The 17,665-nt window shown below is 35.7% G+C and overlaps 1 protein-coding gene across 8 annotated transcripts in view; it reads right to left on the bottom strand.

Annotated features, from left to right (window-relative positions):
* The window catches only part of RBM6 (RNA binding motif protein 6), a 101,503-nt gene that overhangs the window by 38,696 nt on the left and 45,142 nt on the right, over positions 1 to 17,665 (bottom strand). For 7 of the 8 annotated variants that reach the window (XM_007499881.3, XM_007499879.3, XM_056805040.1 and 4 more), the window contains one exon: positions 17,197 to 17,270. The exons of the other annotated variant lie outside the window; for it this stretch is intronic. In XM_007499881.3, coding sequence (XP_007499943.1) covers positions 17,197 to 17,270 — 74 coding nt within the window. The remainder of the gene's footprint in view (positions 1 to 17,196; positions 17,271 to 17,665) is intronic. 8 annotated transcript variants of the gene reach the window in all.

A 17,665-nucleotide genomic window follows, 5' to 3' on the forward strand; every position in this document is an offset into this window, starting at 1 on the left:
ATTAAAAATGATACTACACTAAAAAATAGCCTACAAACCACTCCACCCAACAAACATCCAATCTCCTTGACAAACAGACAGGCCAAGGGCAACGCTGTTTAGAAAATAAACTCATTTCCAAAATGTCACAAAGTAGAATGGTAGAAAATTATGAGTAGCATCACTTCATAAAATAGAAAGAAGCAGTGAATGAAAAAAAAAAAGGATTTGCATGAAACAAGCTGAGACCTAATCATGACAAACCATCCCAACCAAAAGCATTGAATGAGGCAATAGGAAGATAACAAAAAAAAAAGAAACAGAATATTCTACATTCTACAATAAAGTATTTTCTTCATCCATGATGGTGCAAGTATTCCATTGTGGTGAATAAAGCCAGTTCCTTAATGTATTTTATAATTAAGTAAAATTGAGATTAAAGTAGTAAAAAGAAAGATGATTGAGCCAGGTCAACTCTACAAAGGAAATCTATGCTAAAGTGATGAAAGGTTGAGTATGCTTAAGGATTTTCAAGACAATTTAAAGAAGGGAAGGAAAGAGACAGAGAATTATATAAGATAAAATGTATAATTTTGATTATATAAAATTAGTGTTTTTGCATAAACAAATTCAATATACTGAGTAGAAAGGAAACAATTTTGAAAAAAAGTTTTGCAGCAAGATTCTCTGATTAATGTCTCATTTCAAAGATACATAAGAAACTGATTCAAATTTATAAGAATAAGAGCCATTCCCCAAAAGATAAATGATCAAAGAATATCAACAGGCAACTCAAGGAAGGAAATCTAAGTGACCTACAGCTATGTGAAAAAATGTCACTAATAATTAGAGAAATGCACATTAGAAACTCTGGGATTCCTTCCACACTCAGCAGATTGGCAAAGCTAACAAAAAAATGATAACTATTTTCCAGGGTTGTTATGAGGATCAAAATAAATATTGTGAAGCACTTAGCTCAGTTCTCGGCACATAGTATCGTATAAATGTCAACCATCTGAACACAGATCTTCTTGACTCCAGGTCCATCCCTCTATCCACTGTGCTATGAGTGCCAAGGTTGCATATCATATACACAGTTCCTTTTGGAAAGTGTAGTGGGGGAAGACCAGAACAGGAATTTGGAATCTATAATTAACAGATAAGATGTACATGCAATAAATACATATCTGTGTACAGAAATAATATACTGCTAACTTGAATATCAAATGAATAACAGGGTGCAAATTGTTTGGAGGCAAAACAACCTGACTGGTCAGGATCCAACCAGCTGCCAGGATTCCTTAAGCTCTCAAAGACAAGTGAAATATTTCCCAGAATTTTGGTATGTCATGCCTGAGAGCCAGTCAGAACTTTGTTTTTAAAAGATGAAGGAAATGTGTTCCCAGGCAAATATCCAAGGCTCTAATGCTCTCTGTCCTGTAGAATTTCAGCTAAGGCTGGCTATCAAATAAGTGATATAAAAATTACCTCTGCAGTTTATTTCACATTTCTAGGGAAGGAATTTTTAGGGTTTTTTTGCATCATGGACCCCTTTAGCAATCCAGTGAAACCTATGGATCCCTCCTTAAAATAATGTTTTTAAATGTGTAAAATATATAAGATTGCAAAAGAAATCAGTTCTACCAAAACATTTGTCAAATGTTTAAAAAAAAAAGAGTTCACAGATCTTTGTTAAAAACTCTTACCCAGGGCATATTTGCATAGAACTAAGATAAAAGAGAAAATTGCTATGTCTATTCCACAGTTTTTAATGCTAATCATCAAGATGGTTAAGGTCCACAGTATGGTCAACAGTAGCTTTACAAATATACAGGCATAAATTTAGTTCTAATAACATCAGACTCCAAGATAAAGGTTTTTCCTAGTTATTTTTTAAACTGTTGGGCGGGGAGGAGCAGGGAGAAAAGGGCAATTCTCATTGATTTTGCTTTAATATTTTTCTTCTATTCAGTCAAATAGTTGTAAATTTGTATGTTTTTAGAAGCAAAAACAATATGTACATATATTTCAAATGTTTAAAGAAAGAATGTAATCTTAAATGATACCCATTCACCCAGAAAGTTGTAAAGGAGTTACAGATTAAAAGAGATTTCTAACCCCTGACCCCTAGCAATTTAGATATTTTGTATATCAAAACAAAGCTATATCCAGAATAAGAGCAAAAAGAATCCTGAATGATCTAAGCATAAAACAATAGGGAAAGAATGTGGGCCCAAGCCTAGAACTAGAACGCAAAAATCATGACTATGCATAGAATATATTTTCTTTTTACTTCTTGGGTATTAAAAAATGTTTTTAAATCAGCTATTTGCCAAAACTACAGTCCCACTTCTTTATCAAAAAGGTTTGTCTCGTGTTTTCCAGAAGCAAGAGTATTCACTGAAATTAAACTGAGTTTAGGGGCAGGTAAGTTGCTCAGTTAAGTACAGAACCAAGCCTGGAGATGAGGCATTCTGGACTCAGACACTTCCTGGCTGTCTGACCCTGGGCAAGTGTCACTTAATCCCAACTGTCTAGCTCAGTGGTGATGAACCTATGGCACATGTACCACAGGGGGCACTCAGAGCCCTCTCTGTGAGCATGTGTAGCATCTCTCCAGCAGAGTTCATTTCTAGAAAGCCAGAGAGATGCAGAGCTGGGCTGCTCTGCCTGAAGACATCTCACACATCACCCACCTCTCTAAAAGGTTTGCCATCACTGGTCTAACTCTTACTGCTTTTCTGCCTTGGAATGATGCTTAGTATTGATTTTGATTCAGAAGGTAATGATTTAAAAAAAGAAATTGAGTTCAGCTGCCTTTTAGTTTTACCTTAATCTATGTTTTAATCATGGTGCATATCATTCTCTTGATTCAACTTTTCATTGTTCTGCATTAATTCCCGTCTTCTCTTTCTTCTTTGAATTCCTCATATTCGTCACACATTTCCACAACATGATAATATTATTACATGCCATATGTTTAGCCATAATTACATGCCATCATTTGTTTAGCCATTTCCCTAGTTAACTGGCATTCACTACTAGGTTTCCAGTTTTCTGCTACCATAGAAAAGGGCTGCCAGGAATACTTCAGTATATATTTAGGGTCCTCCTTCTTTAGCTGACCTGCTTTTAGGAATATGCCTAGGAGTGGAATCACTAGTCAAAGAGTATAAAGTCTTAAAACTTTTATGCATAATTCCAGAGTGTATTTCAGAAATGTCTGGGCCAATTCATAGCTCTAACTAAATTGAATCAGTATACCTATCTTCTCCTGTCATCCTTCCAACATTCAGTGTTTCTACCTATTATTCTTATCAATTTGGTAGATGTGAAGTGAAACCTCAGAGTTATTTTAATTCACATTTATGTTATTTCTCGTAAAATGGTGTTACTTTTATGAGAAACCTTTGAAAGGCAACAATTAATATTCTTTCAATATTTTTTAAAAGATTCATCATTTTGCCAATGACTGTTATTTCCCTAAGTTCCCCCGAAACAGAACTCTCCCTTATGATATAGATATTAAAAAAAAAAAAGTCCACACTGGCCACAACCCATCAACTTATTCCTCCTTCTGTACCTGTAGCCTTCACCCTGTCTTGAAGTAGAGAAGAGTTTCCTTGTCAAGGCTCTGATATCTTCCAAGGCTGTTTGTCTTCACTGTGTAAACCTGGCTCTGCTTCTTTCATTCTAACCCTCTTCATAAGTATTCCCAAGTTTTCCTAATTCTTTTTTTTAAACTCCTTCTGTCTTAGAATCAATACTAAATATTGGCTCAAAGGCAGAAGAGTAGGTAAGGGTTGGGCAACAGGCAAGAATGACTTGTCCAGGATCACACAGCTAGGAAGTATCTGAGGTGAGATCTGAACCCAGATCCTCCTGACTCCAGGTCTAGCACTCTATTCACTGGGTCACCTCGCTACATTCCCCCATATATTTGTTTTGATGGCACAACAATATACCATTACATTCATACACCAACATTTTTTTGGTCATTACCCATTCAACAGACATTACTGTATTGCCCAAGTGCTGCTATAAATATTTTTCCATACAGAACCTTTACTTGTCTCTGATGTTTCTGGGTTTTATACCTAGCAGTAAATCTCTAGGCCAAGGAATATGAATGATTCCGTGACTCTTGTAATACAATATCAAATTGTTTCTAGAATGGCAGGACCAACTCATAGCACCACCAATAGTGCATTATGTCAGTCTTCCCAAAGTTCCTCCATTTTAAGTCTTTTGTCCTCTTTGTCAAGTTAATGGGGGTGAGATGAAATCTCAAAGTTTTAATTTACATTTTTCTTATTATTAGTGATTGAGAGCATTCTTTTGAATAAGTATTGTTTGCTTTCCTCCTTTTCCTGTTTGAATCTTTTGCTTATCTATTGGAGTCTATCTCCTATTCTTACAAGATTCTACCAATTTCCTATATTCTTAGAGATCAAACCTTTTTTAGATATTCTTGCTGTGAAGTTTTTTTGTCATTGACAAAATGGCTTATTAATTTCATCTGTGCAAAAGTTTTTAAATTTTATCATTAAATTGTCTACTTTATCTTTTATGACCATTCCTATTCCTTCCTTAGTTACTCCCTATAAGTCACAGAAAGTTACAACCTTTCTCTTCTAACTTTTTAGATTATGTGACTTTTATAATATTTAGATTCCATACCTATTTGGAGCTTATTGTGGTACATGGTGTTAATGTGCTACGATAAGTACAATTTCTGCTTTCCTAATAGTTTTTGTTAAATAGGGAATCCTTCCCTATAATTTGGATTCTGGTGTTAATTAGTTAACTGGGGTACTGTATTTTGATTGGTTCTAGACCTTGCTCAATTTATCTACTCTTCTGTATTTTAACCAGTATAAAGTAGTTTCTATTATTGTTATTTTTGTCATAATTTAAGATATAGTACTGCTAGGTCGCCCTCTTTATTCCTATTTTTCCCCATTATTTCCCTTGAAATTCTACACTATTTGTTCCTTCAAATGATTTTATTTTGTTGAGTTATTATACAAAATAACTCCATGGTTGTTCAATTGCTAAAGCACAAAATTTGTAAATTTAGATTAGATTTAGACTTCAAACGTATTTCTTACATTGTCATAGCCTAACCAAGAATAATAAACGAATCTTCAACTGTTTAAGCCTTAGCATGGAACATATTTTCACTGCTAGCAAAAGTTAGAGCCATAAAAAAAATGTATGAACACTGGTCCAGGAAAAATATGTAGTTCTAATTAGTATAAGAATTAGATATTTAAGACAAATTCTATAGCAACAACAGTCAATCCTTTTACTTTTTTATTCTTGTTACTAAAGACACTGATGCAATCCAATTGTTAGTCATGTCATTTTTCTGAAGAAACTTCATAGAAGTTAGTCTTTCTTCCCTCTAATTTATCCCATGCAACTTAAAAGAGATCTCGATTGCTAAAACCACCAGGTCCTTGAAATCTGTCCCCACCTGACATTCCACACTTTCATTTAAGAAGATGTACTTCAGACACTACTTAGTTATGACCCTGAATAAGTCACTTAACCTCAATGCCTAGCCCTTACTATCCTTTTGCCTTAGAATCAATATCAATATCAATTCTAAGACAGAAGGTAAGGGTTAAAAAAAATGTACTTGTTATTCCCATGAAATAAATATCAAACTTCTTCCCACCTCTATGGCTCTACTCATGCCATTCCCCCAACCAGAAATGCTTTTCTTCCTTTCCCTTTATAAAAATTCTTCAAGTCCCACCTCCTCTAAAAAAGCTTCTCCAAACTACAACTCCAGATCTCACTGACTTTTTTCTTCTCTAACCTACTACCATAATTATTCCTACTCAAATACACACTTTAATTATTTTATATAGGTAAAAATCTTGAATCCATAAGTTCTAGGAGGCCAGACTCAAGCCAAAAGTCTCTTTTGATTTTATGTTCAGTGCTTTTTATAACAATCTTGGATCTTCTAGGACAATCTACTCAAATTCTTATTTATTTGCTAAATCTATAAAAATTCCAATTTTAGACAGTATGAAAAGAAAGAATAAAGCTATCTGCAACTGGGAATATATTTAGATTTAGATCTTTAATGTCAAGTTATATCAACTAAGATACATGGATCAAACATTGGAGTCATTCACAGATTCAGATCTGTGTTGCAAGTTTTAAAGACTCAGAACCAAGAAATTTAACCAAACCAGAACCAGACATGGGAAATGGTCAGTGGTCTACCACTTAAAATTATCTGAACAACAGTAAAGGCCTTCATTCCATACATACTCTCAAGTTTTATTAAAAAATGGGGTTAGGTCCAACTTAAAAAACATTTTTTTTTTAAAAGCCTCTGGAAGAGCATAGGCAGACAGGTGGAGATGCTTTTATTTTGGAAATTAGATCTGCCCTGAGTTTATTTAGGTCAAAATAAGAATAGGTTCATAAGGACTGAAGTGTTATTTGTAACTTCTCACCTAATAATATATTTTCAGAAGTGACAATACAGATTTACTAACTCATGAGATAGTTTTGAACTAAAGATTCTTTAAGTTTTGTTTTTGTTCCCCCCCCCTTCTTAAATCACACATTAGAGATGGCTAGATATAAGATCCATGAAAGTAAAGCCTGTTATCTCTGCTCAGCAATACCAAGGAACAATGCAAAAAACTAAATGAAACTATATCTACTGAATGAAATAAAAATCCAACAATTACTAGTACACATAAATGTCTAAAAACAAGTTATGTGCTCCTCCTGATTTCACTATTTTTCTATCAATGACACAGCCATTCATTCAATCTCCATATTTAAAACCTTGCTGTAATCTTTAACCATTCCCTTTCCCTCACCTATCACATTCATTTAGTTACCAAATCTTATTGAGTCTATCCTGTATAATATTGCTTACATTCATTCATTTCTTCTCTATGCCCATTTTATGGGCCTTCACTAACACTAATCTAGACCATTGTAATAGCCTAACAGAATATCCAAATTCTACCCTTTTCCCTCTTTTAAATGGCCCTTCATACTGATGTCAATAGATACTGCTGTGAAGATGGAATTAACTCTCCCCCATTTTTTAGATTTTAGCCACCAGGAATGTATACACCCCACTTAAGTCTTAAGGGGAGGGGCAAGACTCATGTGTGCTAGTGAGTGACAAATCAAAAACAACTGACTGCCCTCGGGGTAGTCCAAAGAAAAGTTAAAGCTGCCGTTGGTACACGTAAAAGTGGACCAGGTCAGAGTCTGTCTGTGTGTGTGTGTGTGTGTGTGTGTGTGTGTGTGTCCCTTTGTTCATTATTACCTGTGTCATCATCTTACCCTCTTCCTAGTGAGTTCGTTTTTTGTTGAATTCCTATTTATCAAGGCAGCTAAGTGGTGCAGACTACAGAGTGCTGGACTTGGAATTAGGAAGACCTCAGTTCACATCCTGCCTCATATACCAACTGTGTGACCTTGGGCACATCATTTAACTTCTCTATTTGTTTCAGTTTCCTTGACTATAAAATTGGAGTAATAATAGTACCTATCTCTCACAAAGTTGTTATAAGGATCAAATGAGTTAACCTATGTAAAGTACTTTGAAAACTTTAAAGTGCTATTTAAGTGCCAGATATTACTATTATTATTATTGTTGTTGTTGTTGTTGTTATTTTCAGTTCCAACGAAATATCAACTCAAATGTCACCTCCTCTGAGAAGCCTACACCTGGTCCCACTCAAGTCAGTAAGAAACCTTACACTTTACATAATTTGTTTGTACCTCTTCCATAATATCAAATTATGTTTCATAACCTCCTCACATAAATTCCAATCTCTGTAAGAGTTATGTTCATACTATATAGCTATAAACCATAAAACACGATCTCAGAAGAATCAAAATACCACATGTCCCAAAAGGCATCAGAAACACATGGGGTGTATAAGTGGGTTATAATGTATTGTCAATGACAGACACTGGTAGCATGAAAAATTTCATCACAGTTACTGTGAAAAGGTGTTAGGATGATCATGTGTTAAGTCTGAAAGAGATTATGGACAGCCTCTTGGGATACACTGGTATTGACAAAATATTAAAAGAAGTACTCCAGGCTATTAAATAGAGACTTTGTGAAGGTTGTATAAAAACATATAGAAGAATCACATAAGATGAGAAAATACAGATGTCCTAGCAGAATCACAGTTATGCTCCAGAGCACAAAAATTATTGAAATACAAAAGAAAAAGTATCATTTTTAAAGCTTCCGGTTTTAAAATTTGTCACACATTTATATTTTGATAGTACTTTCTTTACTCTGCAGCACAGAAACTAGTTAGCAAAAATAATCAGCTAAATGAAAATGTGACTTGATGGTATTTTCTCTCTTTCACCCACATACCAGGTAAATTCCTCTCCAGTAACCTTTCCAGCAATAACTTCAGTGTCCTAGGAAATCTTCTCTCATAGTTGATTAAAGGTCATACTTAGTGTAATCTATACTTCTGAAGACAGTATTCACAATGATGAGTTAATGGATTTTTCAAAGTATGGATGGCCATTGGTTTACATATCATATCAGACTGTAAGGAGCATGAAAACAGGGGCCATGTCTTCTGCACACAGTAAGCACTTTAAAATATTTGCTGAATCTGTTGTTGAATTGAATTTTAAGAAGCTGGCCTCTCCCTCAAATAACAGAATTTTTTGACTGTGGTGATTAGACTAATATTTCTACAGTACTTTAATAAGTTTTGCAAAGTGCTTTACAAATATTATCTTATTTGATCCCAACAACAATCCTGTGAAGTGAGTGCTATTATTATCCCATTTTATAGATGGGGAAATGGAGGCAAACAGTGGTTAAGTGACTTAGCAGAGTCACATAGCTAATGTCTAAGGCTAAATATGAATTCATGTATTCCTGATTCCAGGTTCAGCACTTACCCACTGCGCCACCTAACTGCCTCTGGTATAAACAGAATGGATCCTTAAAAAGCTGTCCTTGAAATGAGTGTCATATTATAATTGAAATGGCGTTAAAATGAGGCTTCTTTTGGTATTTATAATATTATGCTTCCTTGGATAAAAGCTAAAACAAGCCAAACTAACACAAAGAAGTCCCCTTTGGTAGAACAAAAAGAATTTTTTTTTTTACTTTAGGCTCTCTACTTTTAGTCCAGCATAAACTATATAGTTATCAAGCACTTGTTCTCTGCAAGTTGGCAAGATACTGTACTTGAGACTTCAAATGCTTCATCTGTGACCTGAAAAACCATCATTAAAATTTCCTTCTGTGAGGTGGTATAAATGAGCAGACTTCAATGTGCTAAGAAAAAATGGCTAAATGCTTTCTCAATGACATTCTTATTTCAAATATCACTCCCAAAGCGATTCTTTACATTCCTATCCTTTTCTTCTTGTTCTCAAAGGTTAACTTTACAATGAAAAGTTCCTCATAAGGTATAAATTAGAATCCTGAAGAATTTAGACAATATCTTAATCCAGAAGGGGGAAAAATAGCCAAAAAGCAAAGACATTCTCCTTTTCTACAAATCACACAACAACTATGGGAAGAAATTAAGGACTCAAAAGTAAGCAAAAACTGCTGACCAAAAAAACTTCAATCCTATATTCCAGGAACTCATAGTTTAGTTAACAGAGACAACAATTGGAAACTTAATTCAACTGTGGCATCATAAATAGCTGAAACATTGAAGTAGAAATCTTTGACTCTGAATACTACATTCCCTAAAAAAAGATGTTTACCTTCAAGAAGCTTTGTCTTTGGATCTCACAGGAAATTGGCAAGATGAAAGCACTAGGGCACAACAATTCTTCACAGGGACACTTCCTCAGTTACTCTGTAAGGACAACTGTTTCATTTATTCCAAAGTAAATACAGAAGACTTTGCAGGTGAAGTTTGAGTATTTAAAATCATGTGGCCAAAAAGTCCTGATTTCTAACTATGTTATCAATAATCTTGAGCTAGACACTTAACTTCTAATCTGCCTTAGTTTCTTAACTTGAGAGAACTCTACTGAATGTCATCATTTGCCATAAGAGAAACTGTTGAGAAATTTAAAAATTAAAAATACTGCTTTAGTTGAATCTCCAGCTTTGAAATGCATCAACAAAACACCTATATTCCACATTCACTCTTACATCAGCTCCCTATTACCTTAAGAAATAAAACCTTTGTATTCCACAACCTGAAATTTTGCTTGGTAGAAAATATGGCATAAATTCATTAATATAATCATTTATGTGCACATACAATATTAAGACTGCTTCATTCTGGAGAAGTAAAGACCATGTGGAACTGGAAACAAATAATCCTAAAGATCAAATAATTTCTCTGCCATTAGAAACTTTAATAAGGAAGGGATTCTGGATCCTGAAGTGATTCTAAATAATGGTCTCATTCACTCATAAAATAAGTGAAGTTAGATGATCACAAAGAATACTTGACTAAGAGTCAGAAACCTAGTTAAAAACCCTGCAGTCTGACCTCCAGTTTCTCTGGATATCACCTTCAACATCTCAATAAAGTGACATGTCCTAAATGCCTGCTAAGGAACCTACCAGTTCTCGAGAAACAGTGGCTATTGCCAACATTACACAATAGTAGCTGTAGCTTCCAGGGCAAACCAAGAGAGATAAAGGTCACAGATGGTATACAGTATCTTGAATACACCTTAGTGGGAAAGGAGAAGATTCTTCACAATTAAAAGGAACTCCATAAACTGCATTGGCCCCTTTCTTCGCAAAGTTTCCTCGGATCACAGTAGCACTGACTCTCTAGACAGTGTTGACACTCCTACTTCCAAGCAGATGCTTTTTTCAATACAAACTGTAGAGAACTGGGCAATTCTAAGATATGGCTATAGATAAGGCCATAACCATGGCCCCAAGCATCTTGTTTCTTCCTAAATCACTCTCAGCATGTAATCTCAGCATGTAAATGATTATCTTCCCAGCACAGTGCTCCATATACCGTGAGCTCTTAATAAATGTCTACTGAACTGATGAGTAAGATGACAAAAAAAGATGAGTTGGCATGACAAAGGTACTCAGAAACTAATAGTATGATAATTACAATAACTAGTATTTAAATAGTGCACTAGAAATTGAAAAGCACTTTACAATTATGATCTCATTTGATCTTTTAATAGCTGTGGGAAATAGGTGCTACTATTATCTCCATTTTACAGTAAAGAAATTGAGGCTGAGAGAAATTAGGCAACTTATCCAGAGTTGCCCAGGTCAGTAAGTGTCTGAGGTTGGATTAATATTTTACTTCTCCATATGTTGTTACAAGGTACTTCACAACAGTGTAGTAGAATGCTGAGTTAGGAAAGAGACTGATTAAATGAACTAGTTAGAAAAGGAATCTATCTGCATTTCAAAGTCCCAACCAAAAATCCCATCTGCATTAAAATCCCTCACAAAAACTCATGGGATGTAGTAGGACACAGGGATCCTCAGAATCATAATTTTATAATAAGTAAGGTAATATGCAAATGCAACCAAGTCCTTTCTGAGCCAGTCAAAAAGGAAACCTGAGCTAAAAGAAGAGTCTGGCTACACTACCTAGCCACAGAACTTTAAAAAAAGAAATGCATAAATTTGGCTAAAAGATCTCAATTTAGTGCAAATTAAAAATCAAATTTCTTCATTCAGGCAGTTCGGTGGCCCAAGGGATAAGAGTGCTGGACTTGAAGTCTAAACAAACTGAGTTCAAAGAGTTTAAGTTGTACCTCAGACACTTACTAGCTGTATGACACTGATCAAATTACTTAAGCTAAGATTCAGTTTCCTCACCTGTAAAATGAGGATAACAGTAGTACTTACCTCAAAGGGTTATTATAAGGATCAATTTACACACATAAAGCGCTTTGCAAAAAAATGCTAGCTATTACCATAATCATCATCATCATTATTCGTCCTATATGGAAATGTGTGGTGTCTGTGTTTGATAAGATGCAACAAATAATTATGAGATGACATAGCAGAAATTCTTTTTATAAACCCTAGATTTTCAAGAATGAGGGAAATGAAAAAATAGTTTAATCCAGAAGCATTCCTTTGATAATTCAAGTTTTACATCTTGGAACTTTTTCTCATTGAGGCCAAACTGGACAGTAGTAAGTTTTCCTTGGTACTTTTCTTAGAAGTTCAACCATCACCAGATGCTTTTCTGTGATACAAGTCCCCTGGCTAAGAAATTTTACAGCCAAATTTCCCATAAGATTCAAAGATACACTGAACTGACTCCAATACAGATCAAGCTGTGGAACACAACATTCAAGGAGTGACCTGGAGGTAGAAAATTTGGTTCTGTAGATAGATGTTAGATTTAAAAAAATTTACTTTCCTGGACACCTTACTTTCCTTCCCTATGGAGTTTTCTATATTCCTCTTTTCAGCTCATTTTTTTTTACTTTCCAGTATCTACCTCTGAAATGGAGAAGGAAAGCAAATAGAAAACCTCTCTGGAGCAGGAGGATTTGTACTAATCTCAGAAAGCACAGAAAGGAAGTAAAAGACTTCCTTTTTTATGTTAGAAAAGTGATTCTCTTGCTAGGTGCTGAGACTGTGAGGCTTTCTTATTACAAATCTTATGCAAGAGTAATTGAGGCAATATTAAAACCTCCTATATTTATAAATACCCTCCTTTGAAGTACTTATGTAGTCCCTCGTAAGCAATCTTACCCTGAAGGTTAAGTATAATGGAATTTCCACCAACCTGATCAGGAGCTCCTAATGAACCTTTGATTCCAATAGGTTCCACCTGCTATAGTTTGGGGAATAGGAACAGGAAGGGAGGGGGTCCCAGTTCTACTGATATAAACAGGTCCAACCTAAACAACAAATACCTAACTTGGGTCTCTGCCAAATGGCTGCAGAATACTAATATTTTCAACAAGCATGCTAGAATAGTTAGTTAGGCATTAAAAAAACCTATCTCTCTCAACTGTGCTGGCTGCAAAAAGCCTGCTTCAAAAAGCTCACTAAATTCTCCAGCTACATTCTCCCACACTAGAAAACACAATGACGAAGCTAGCACTCCTCTGCTATGTTTTATTTCTCTCTAGTCAACAGGTGCTACTAAAGCCTGGATGATTCTTTCATGTAGTCAAGCTACCCTGGCTTAACAACTCCAACTCCACTAAACCAGTTAATTTTCAGACATTAATTTTTTTTCTCGGTTATTCTTTAGACAGTCATTTCTAACATCCATTGAGCCACAATCAGAATCAGTATTCTGGAATCAGTATTCAGAATTCAATAAATGGCTATTTTGGTACCAGTATTCAGAATCAATCAATGATAACATGGGGGCCTACACCAAACCTACAGACTAAACAATGAAGTTAATTCAGAATAAATTCCTCTTTGCCTATCCATGCATTTCAAAAAGCAGTATATCATGAGGCATCTTATTAACCAAATTTGGCGGAAGATTATAGTACTGAAACAGATGAAAATCCTATCACCATGTTTCTTGCTTCCTTCTCTAGTCAAAAGTACAAGTCTAATACAACACAACAGAGAGCAAAAAATACCATCATCAGCCCTAATTCCTAGTGACACAAACAGGACAAACCAAGGATACTAGTCACTACTACCACTGAAGCAAGTACCCAAATGCAGTCGCCCCCAAGGGTGGGGGAGGAGAGATCTGTGACTGTCCTAAGAAATGCTGGTCAACCAACTTCCTTCTACAGAGACTAGGTATGAAAATCTGCAAAGCTCCCCACATGGAATCCTTTCTGGCTAATGTTTCTCTGGCAATCCAGTATCTCCAAAATGAGAAAAGCTACCACCAGCTCTGCTTTCAGAAGAATAAATTCAGTGTGGAGAAAGATACTAAAGGAACTCTAATATGAGCCCGCAGAAAACTCTACAGAAGCTCCCCTGCACACCAACAATTCACACCATTTGACAATGCCTAATAAGAACAACATTCACTTCTATCTGCTACAACTGGTAGATGGAATATGAAAGAAAACTACTTGCCCATCAAGGAATTGCAAAACAAAATAGAAACTTTTTTAACTCGACACATTGAAATTACACCTCCTCCAATTCAAACACATACACACACACATGCTCTATGTTCAGAGGCATACAGCAGATCCTGGTGATTCTGAATCTGGCCATTAATATATTTTATCTAGAGAAGGAAATGGGAGTAAGGGGAAAGTCAAGGAGCTGCAACTGTTTATCTGTGTTAAAAAAAAAACAACAAAAAACAAAGGGCCTCAGCTTAGCAATGAGGAGCAAAAGAAATCTATAATGCTTTATCCTGAGGGTTCAGACTTTGGAGCAGTGGTCAGGGAAGCTTCCTTTCTGAACATCTCTCTTTACTTGTTCTGAGTCTTGGCAATAGGCTTCAGAGTTTCAGATTACCTGATCCCTTCATTTTGCAGAGAGGGAAACTGAAGCCCAGAAAGGTTAAGGGGCTTGCCTAAGGTCACACAGCTAATCTAGAGAAGAGCTGAAATTCTAACCACAGTCCCTCAACTCCAAATCCAGTGTCAACACTCACATGCCTTCTCCACTAATTCTTAGATTTCTCTATGGCATCTCCATGTAGTGGTCCAGCACAGTTATCTCTAATAATATCTTTTAAAAGATGCCAATTTGGATTTATTCAAGGAGTAAAAATGAACTACATCATAAGAATGAGAGGAACAGCTTAATCCCTTTGAAGGATTAATTTTTTCTCCCTACTGAGCTCCAACTCAAATGGAAGATTGTATTGCCATAGGTAAATTTCAATTTTCAGGAGAAATTGTTTTTTACAATGTGTGAGAAACATAAGGGAAGATGGACTCATTCATGGGGCAATATTGACATTGAATGCCAACAAGAAAGAAGTAACAGTTAAGTGACCTAAAAAAAGGACACAATTAACTATTTTCAAATATTAGGTTCACTAAATAAGGCATCTTCAGTCTTTTAACAAAAATGTGTTGGTCACTAGTCCAATGCAAAGTAAGAATTAGAAAGCATAGTACTGTTATAATAATAATTCCTTAAGTGTAAGCTCTGCTGAGGGAACAAGTCCAACAAAGGTTGTAACTACTATTGTTCTGAGCATTTAAACAAAATTATAAATGTATTAGACGAAATGTTCCAGGGCTCATGAATCACACATAGTGCTTACTATGACTATTATAGAACAAAAATTCTCAGAAGGTAAGTACTGTATTTATTTCACTTCTTTAAGAGGCAAGAGGAAGAAAAAGCATGCCAGATTTGAACCTGAGAGCTGGATTCAAAAGCCTAGCTCCAAAATTAGTAGCTTTGACCTTAGGCAAGTCATTTAACTTTCCTAAACCTGTCTTCATCAATAAGATGGTATAAAAGTAGCCCTTTTATCACCTGATAGGTTGAACCTAAAAGACTTAAATGTATTTTCTTACTTTTATGGCTTGTATAGAGTTCAGCATAGGATCATGTGCAAGTAGACTATTCACAAAGATCAATGAATTATTAATTAAATTAGTTTCTATGACAGAAAAAAAAAAAGAGTTCTAAAAACTGATCTGCTCTTTTCTGCCAGTGGGATATACAAGGAGTCTAACATTTTAGATTTTTACCTCTCCTTGTAACAACATACTAAAACAAAGTTGAACTAACAGTTTCATCTATTAGCAACTTTAATAGTTACCTCAGGGAGGTGGCAACAGCCAGAATTAAAACAGATACTTATCATAGGGAATTGTGATTACGTTTATTCTGCTTAGCTCTACATGATATAACTAGGACCAGTGAGTGGAAGATTTTGAATAACAAAGTTTCCCATTAGAGCTGTCCAAATGGTAACAACCTACAAGGTGGGTGAAACATGGTCTTATGCCAATTACAGCTGTGGCCCTGGTGGTTACTACTATATTAATAACTTCTGTGTTTGTATCAACAGAATTCCTTTCTCCTTAATACTCAAAAGGATTTTCTCAAACATATCAAAGTCTCATTTCCTGTTAGGCGATTGCAATGGTGTCACAGAGGAGAAAAGAAAAATTTAACCATGTTAATTTGAACAAGCTTGAGACTTGATTTCTGTCTGAGAATCAATACTGAATATCGGGTCCAAAGCAGAAGAACTGTAAGGGCTAGGCAATTGGGGTTATTAAGTGACTTGCCCTGGGTCATATGGCTAGGAAATGTCTGAGGCCACATTTGAATGTAGAACCTTGCATCTCTAAGCCACTTAGCTGTGCCCAGACTTGAATTTGAATCACTCCTAAATGTCATTAGTGTGTAGATTAATTAAAAATTTAAACAAATTTTACTAATTATCCTAGATATTTTAAGAACCTAAAGAAGTTTTCTTTCAGACTACTACTTTGCTCACTACCACTATATATACATCATTTTTTTTTCCATTTTAAAAAGAGGAAATGGAGGCAGAAAAAGTGAACTGATTTTCTCAAGATAAAAATAGTGAGAACAAACAAACTGGGAATAAAATTCCCATCACTTCCACTGGGCATTATCTCACCAATAGAGAGGTCCAAAACATAGTTTCAATGAAATGCTTAGTGAGTTTCTAGAAGGCAACTGGGGTTTTACAAATAAGACCATTCCAGCACAAAATTCAAGTACAGATTCAGATTCACCAGGTCAGACAGTAGGCAGTAAAGCCTTCTTGTATGCAACTCCAATTGGCAGAAACAATAATGAATGCAAGAGACATGGACACAAAAAAATCCACTCCCCCCTCATACCCAGATGAAATGGAAAGGGGTGCATGCATGCAGGATCTGCATGCAATTAGAGCTACATAGCCTTTGCTATAGATCCAAGTGTGTGTGTATTTACCTAAAATCCTTGCACATGAATAGGTCACAGAACAATCCAAGGATTACTTCCCACTATAAGAGTTTTTTCCAAACAGGACCCCATTGTAGGTATATACCCCAAAGGGTTATCACTTGCTCTAACTAATTTTTTTCTAGCCACCATCCTTGGAATCTATCACTGCTACTGGGCACTAGTTTAAAGAATGCACAACTCAGTACCCATTAGCTCTTAAAAGAAAAAGCCTTCCCAACCTCTCCAATTTTCTTCTAATAACAGCATTTTAGCTGATACGTGGTTTGCTCCAAGGACAGATCTTCTTATGCACCTTTCCAAAACAAAATCGTTTGGATCTCCCTCCCTCCCCACAAAAAAAATCCTTCCAGCAGCATTCGACCGAAGTATAAAGCAACCTGGTTGGCTTCCATGCATCCGATGGCCTCTTCCAAGAGTGAAAACTCCACGCAGACATAGCCATAGTCGTAACCTGGGGACAGCATTTAAATACAGACGGGAGTCATGTTAGTGCCTTGCAAAACACAAAAGACACACAAATCCCCCATTTTCTGACCCCTCCAGGCAATAACCCTCCTAGTGCCTCCTTCTCTCCTCCCCAATACAGAAACCAATCCCACAACAGTAAATAGCATTGAGGAAAATCTGGATTCTCAATTCAAATTTCATTCCAGATTGCCTTTACTATCTCTTAAATATAAAGTTCCTTTGCCCTCCCCTTCAGAATGAGGACTTGCTGAGAATGCCTTAGAATGTGTAATCTCACAAAGATCAGTTCAGACAGGAAACAGCAACATTTAAGAACAAGCTGAGTGCCCTAGAAAAAAAAAAGTCAGCAGGAGGAAGGTATATGGAAAAGATTGACTA

Source organism: Monodelphis domestica, chromosome 7 (assembly GCF_027887165.1).
Source record: "Monodelphis domestica isolate mMonDom1 chromosome 7, mMonDom1.pri, whole genome shotgun sequence".
In the NCBI taxonomy this organism is placed as follows: domain Eukaryota; kingdom Metazoa; phylum Chordata; class Mammalia; order Didelphimorphia; family Didelphidae; genus Monodelphis; species Monodelphis domestica.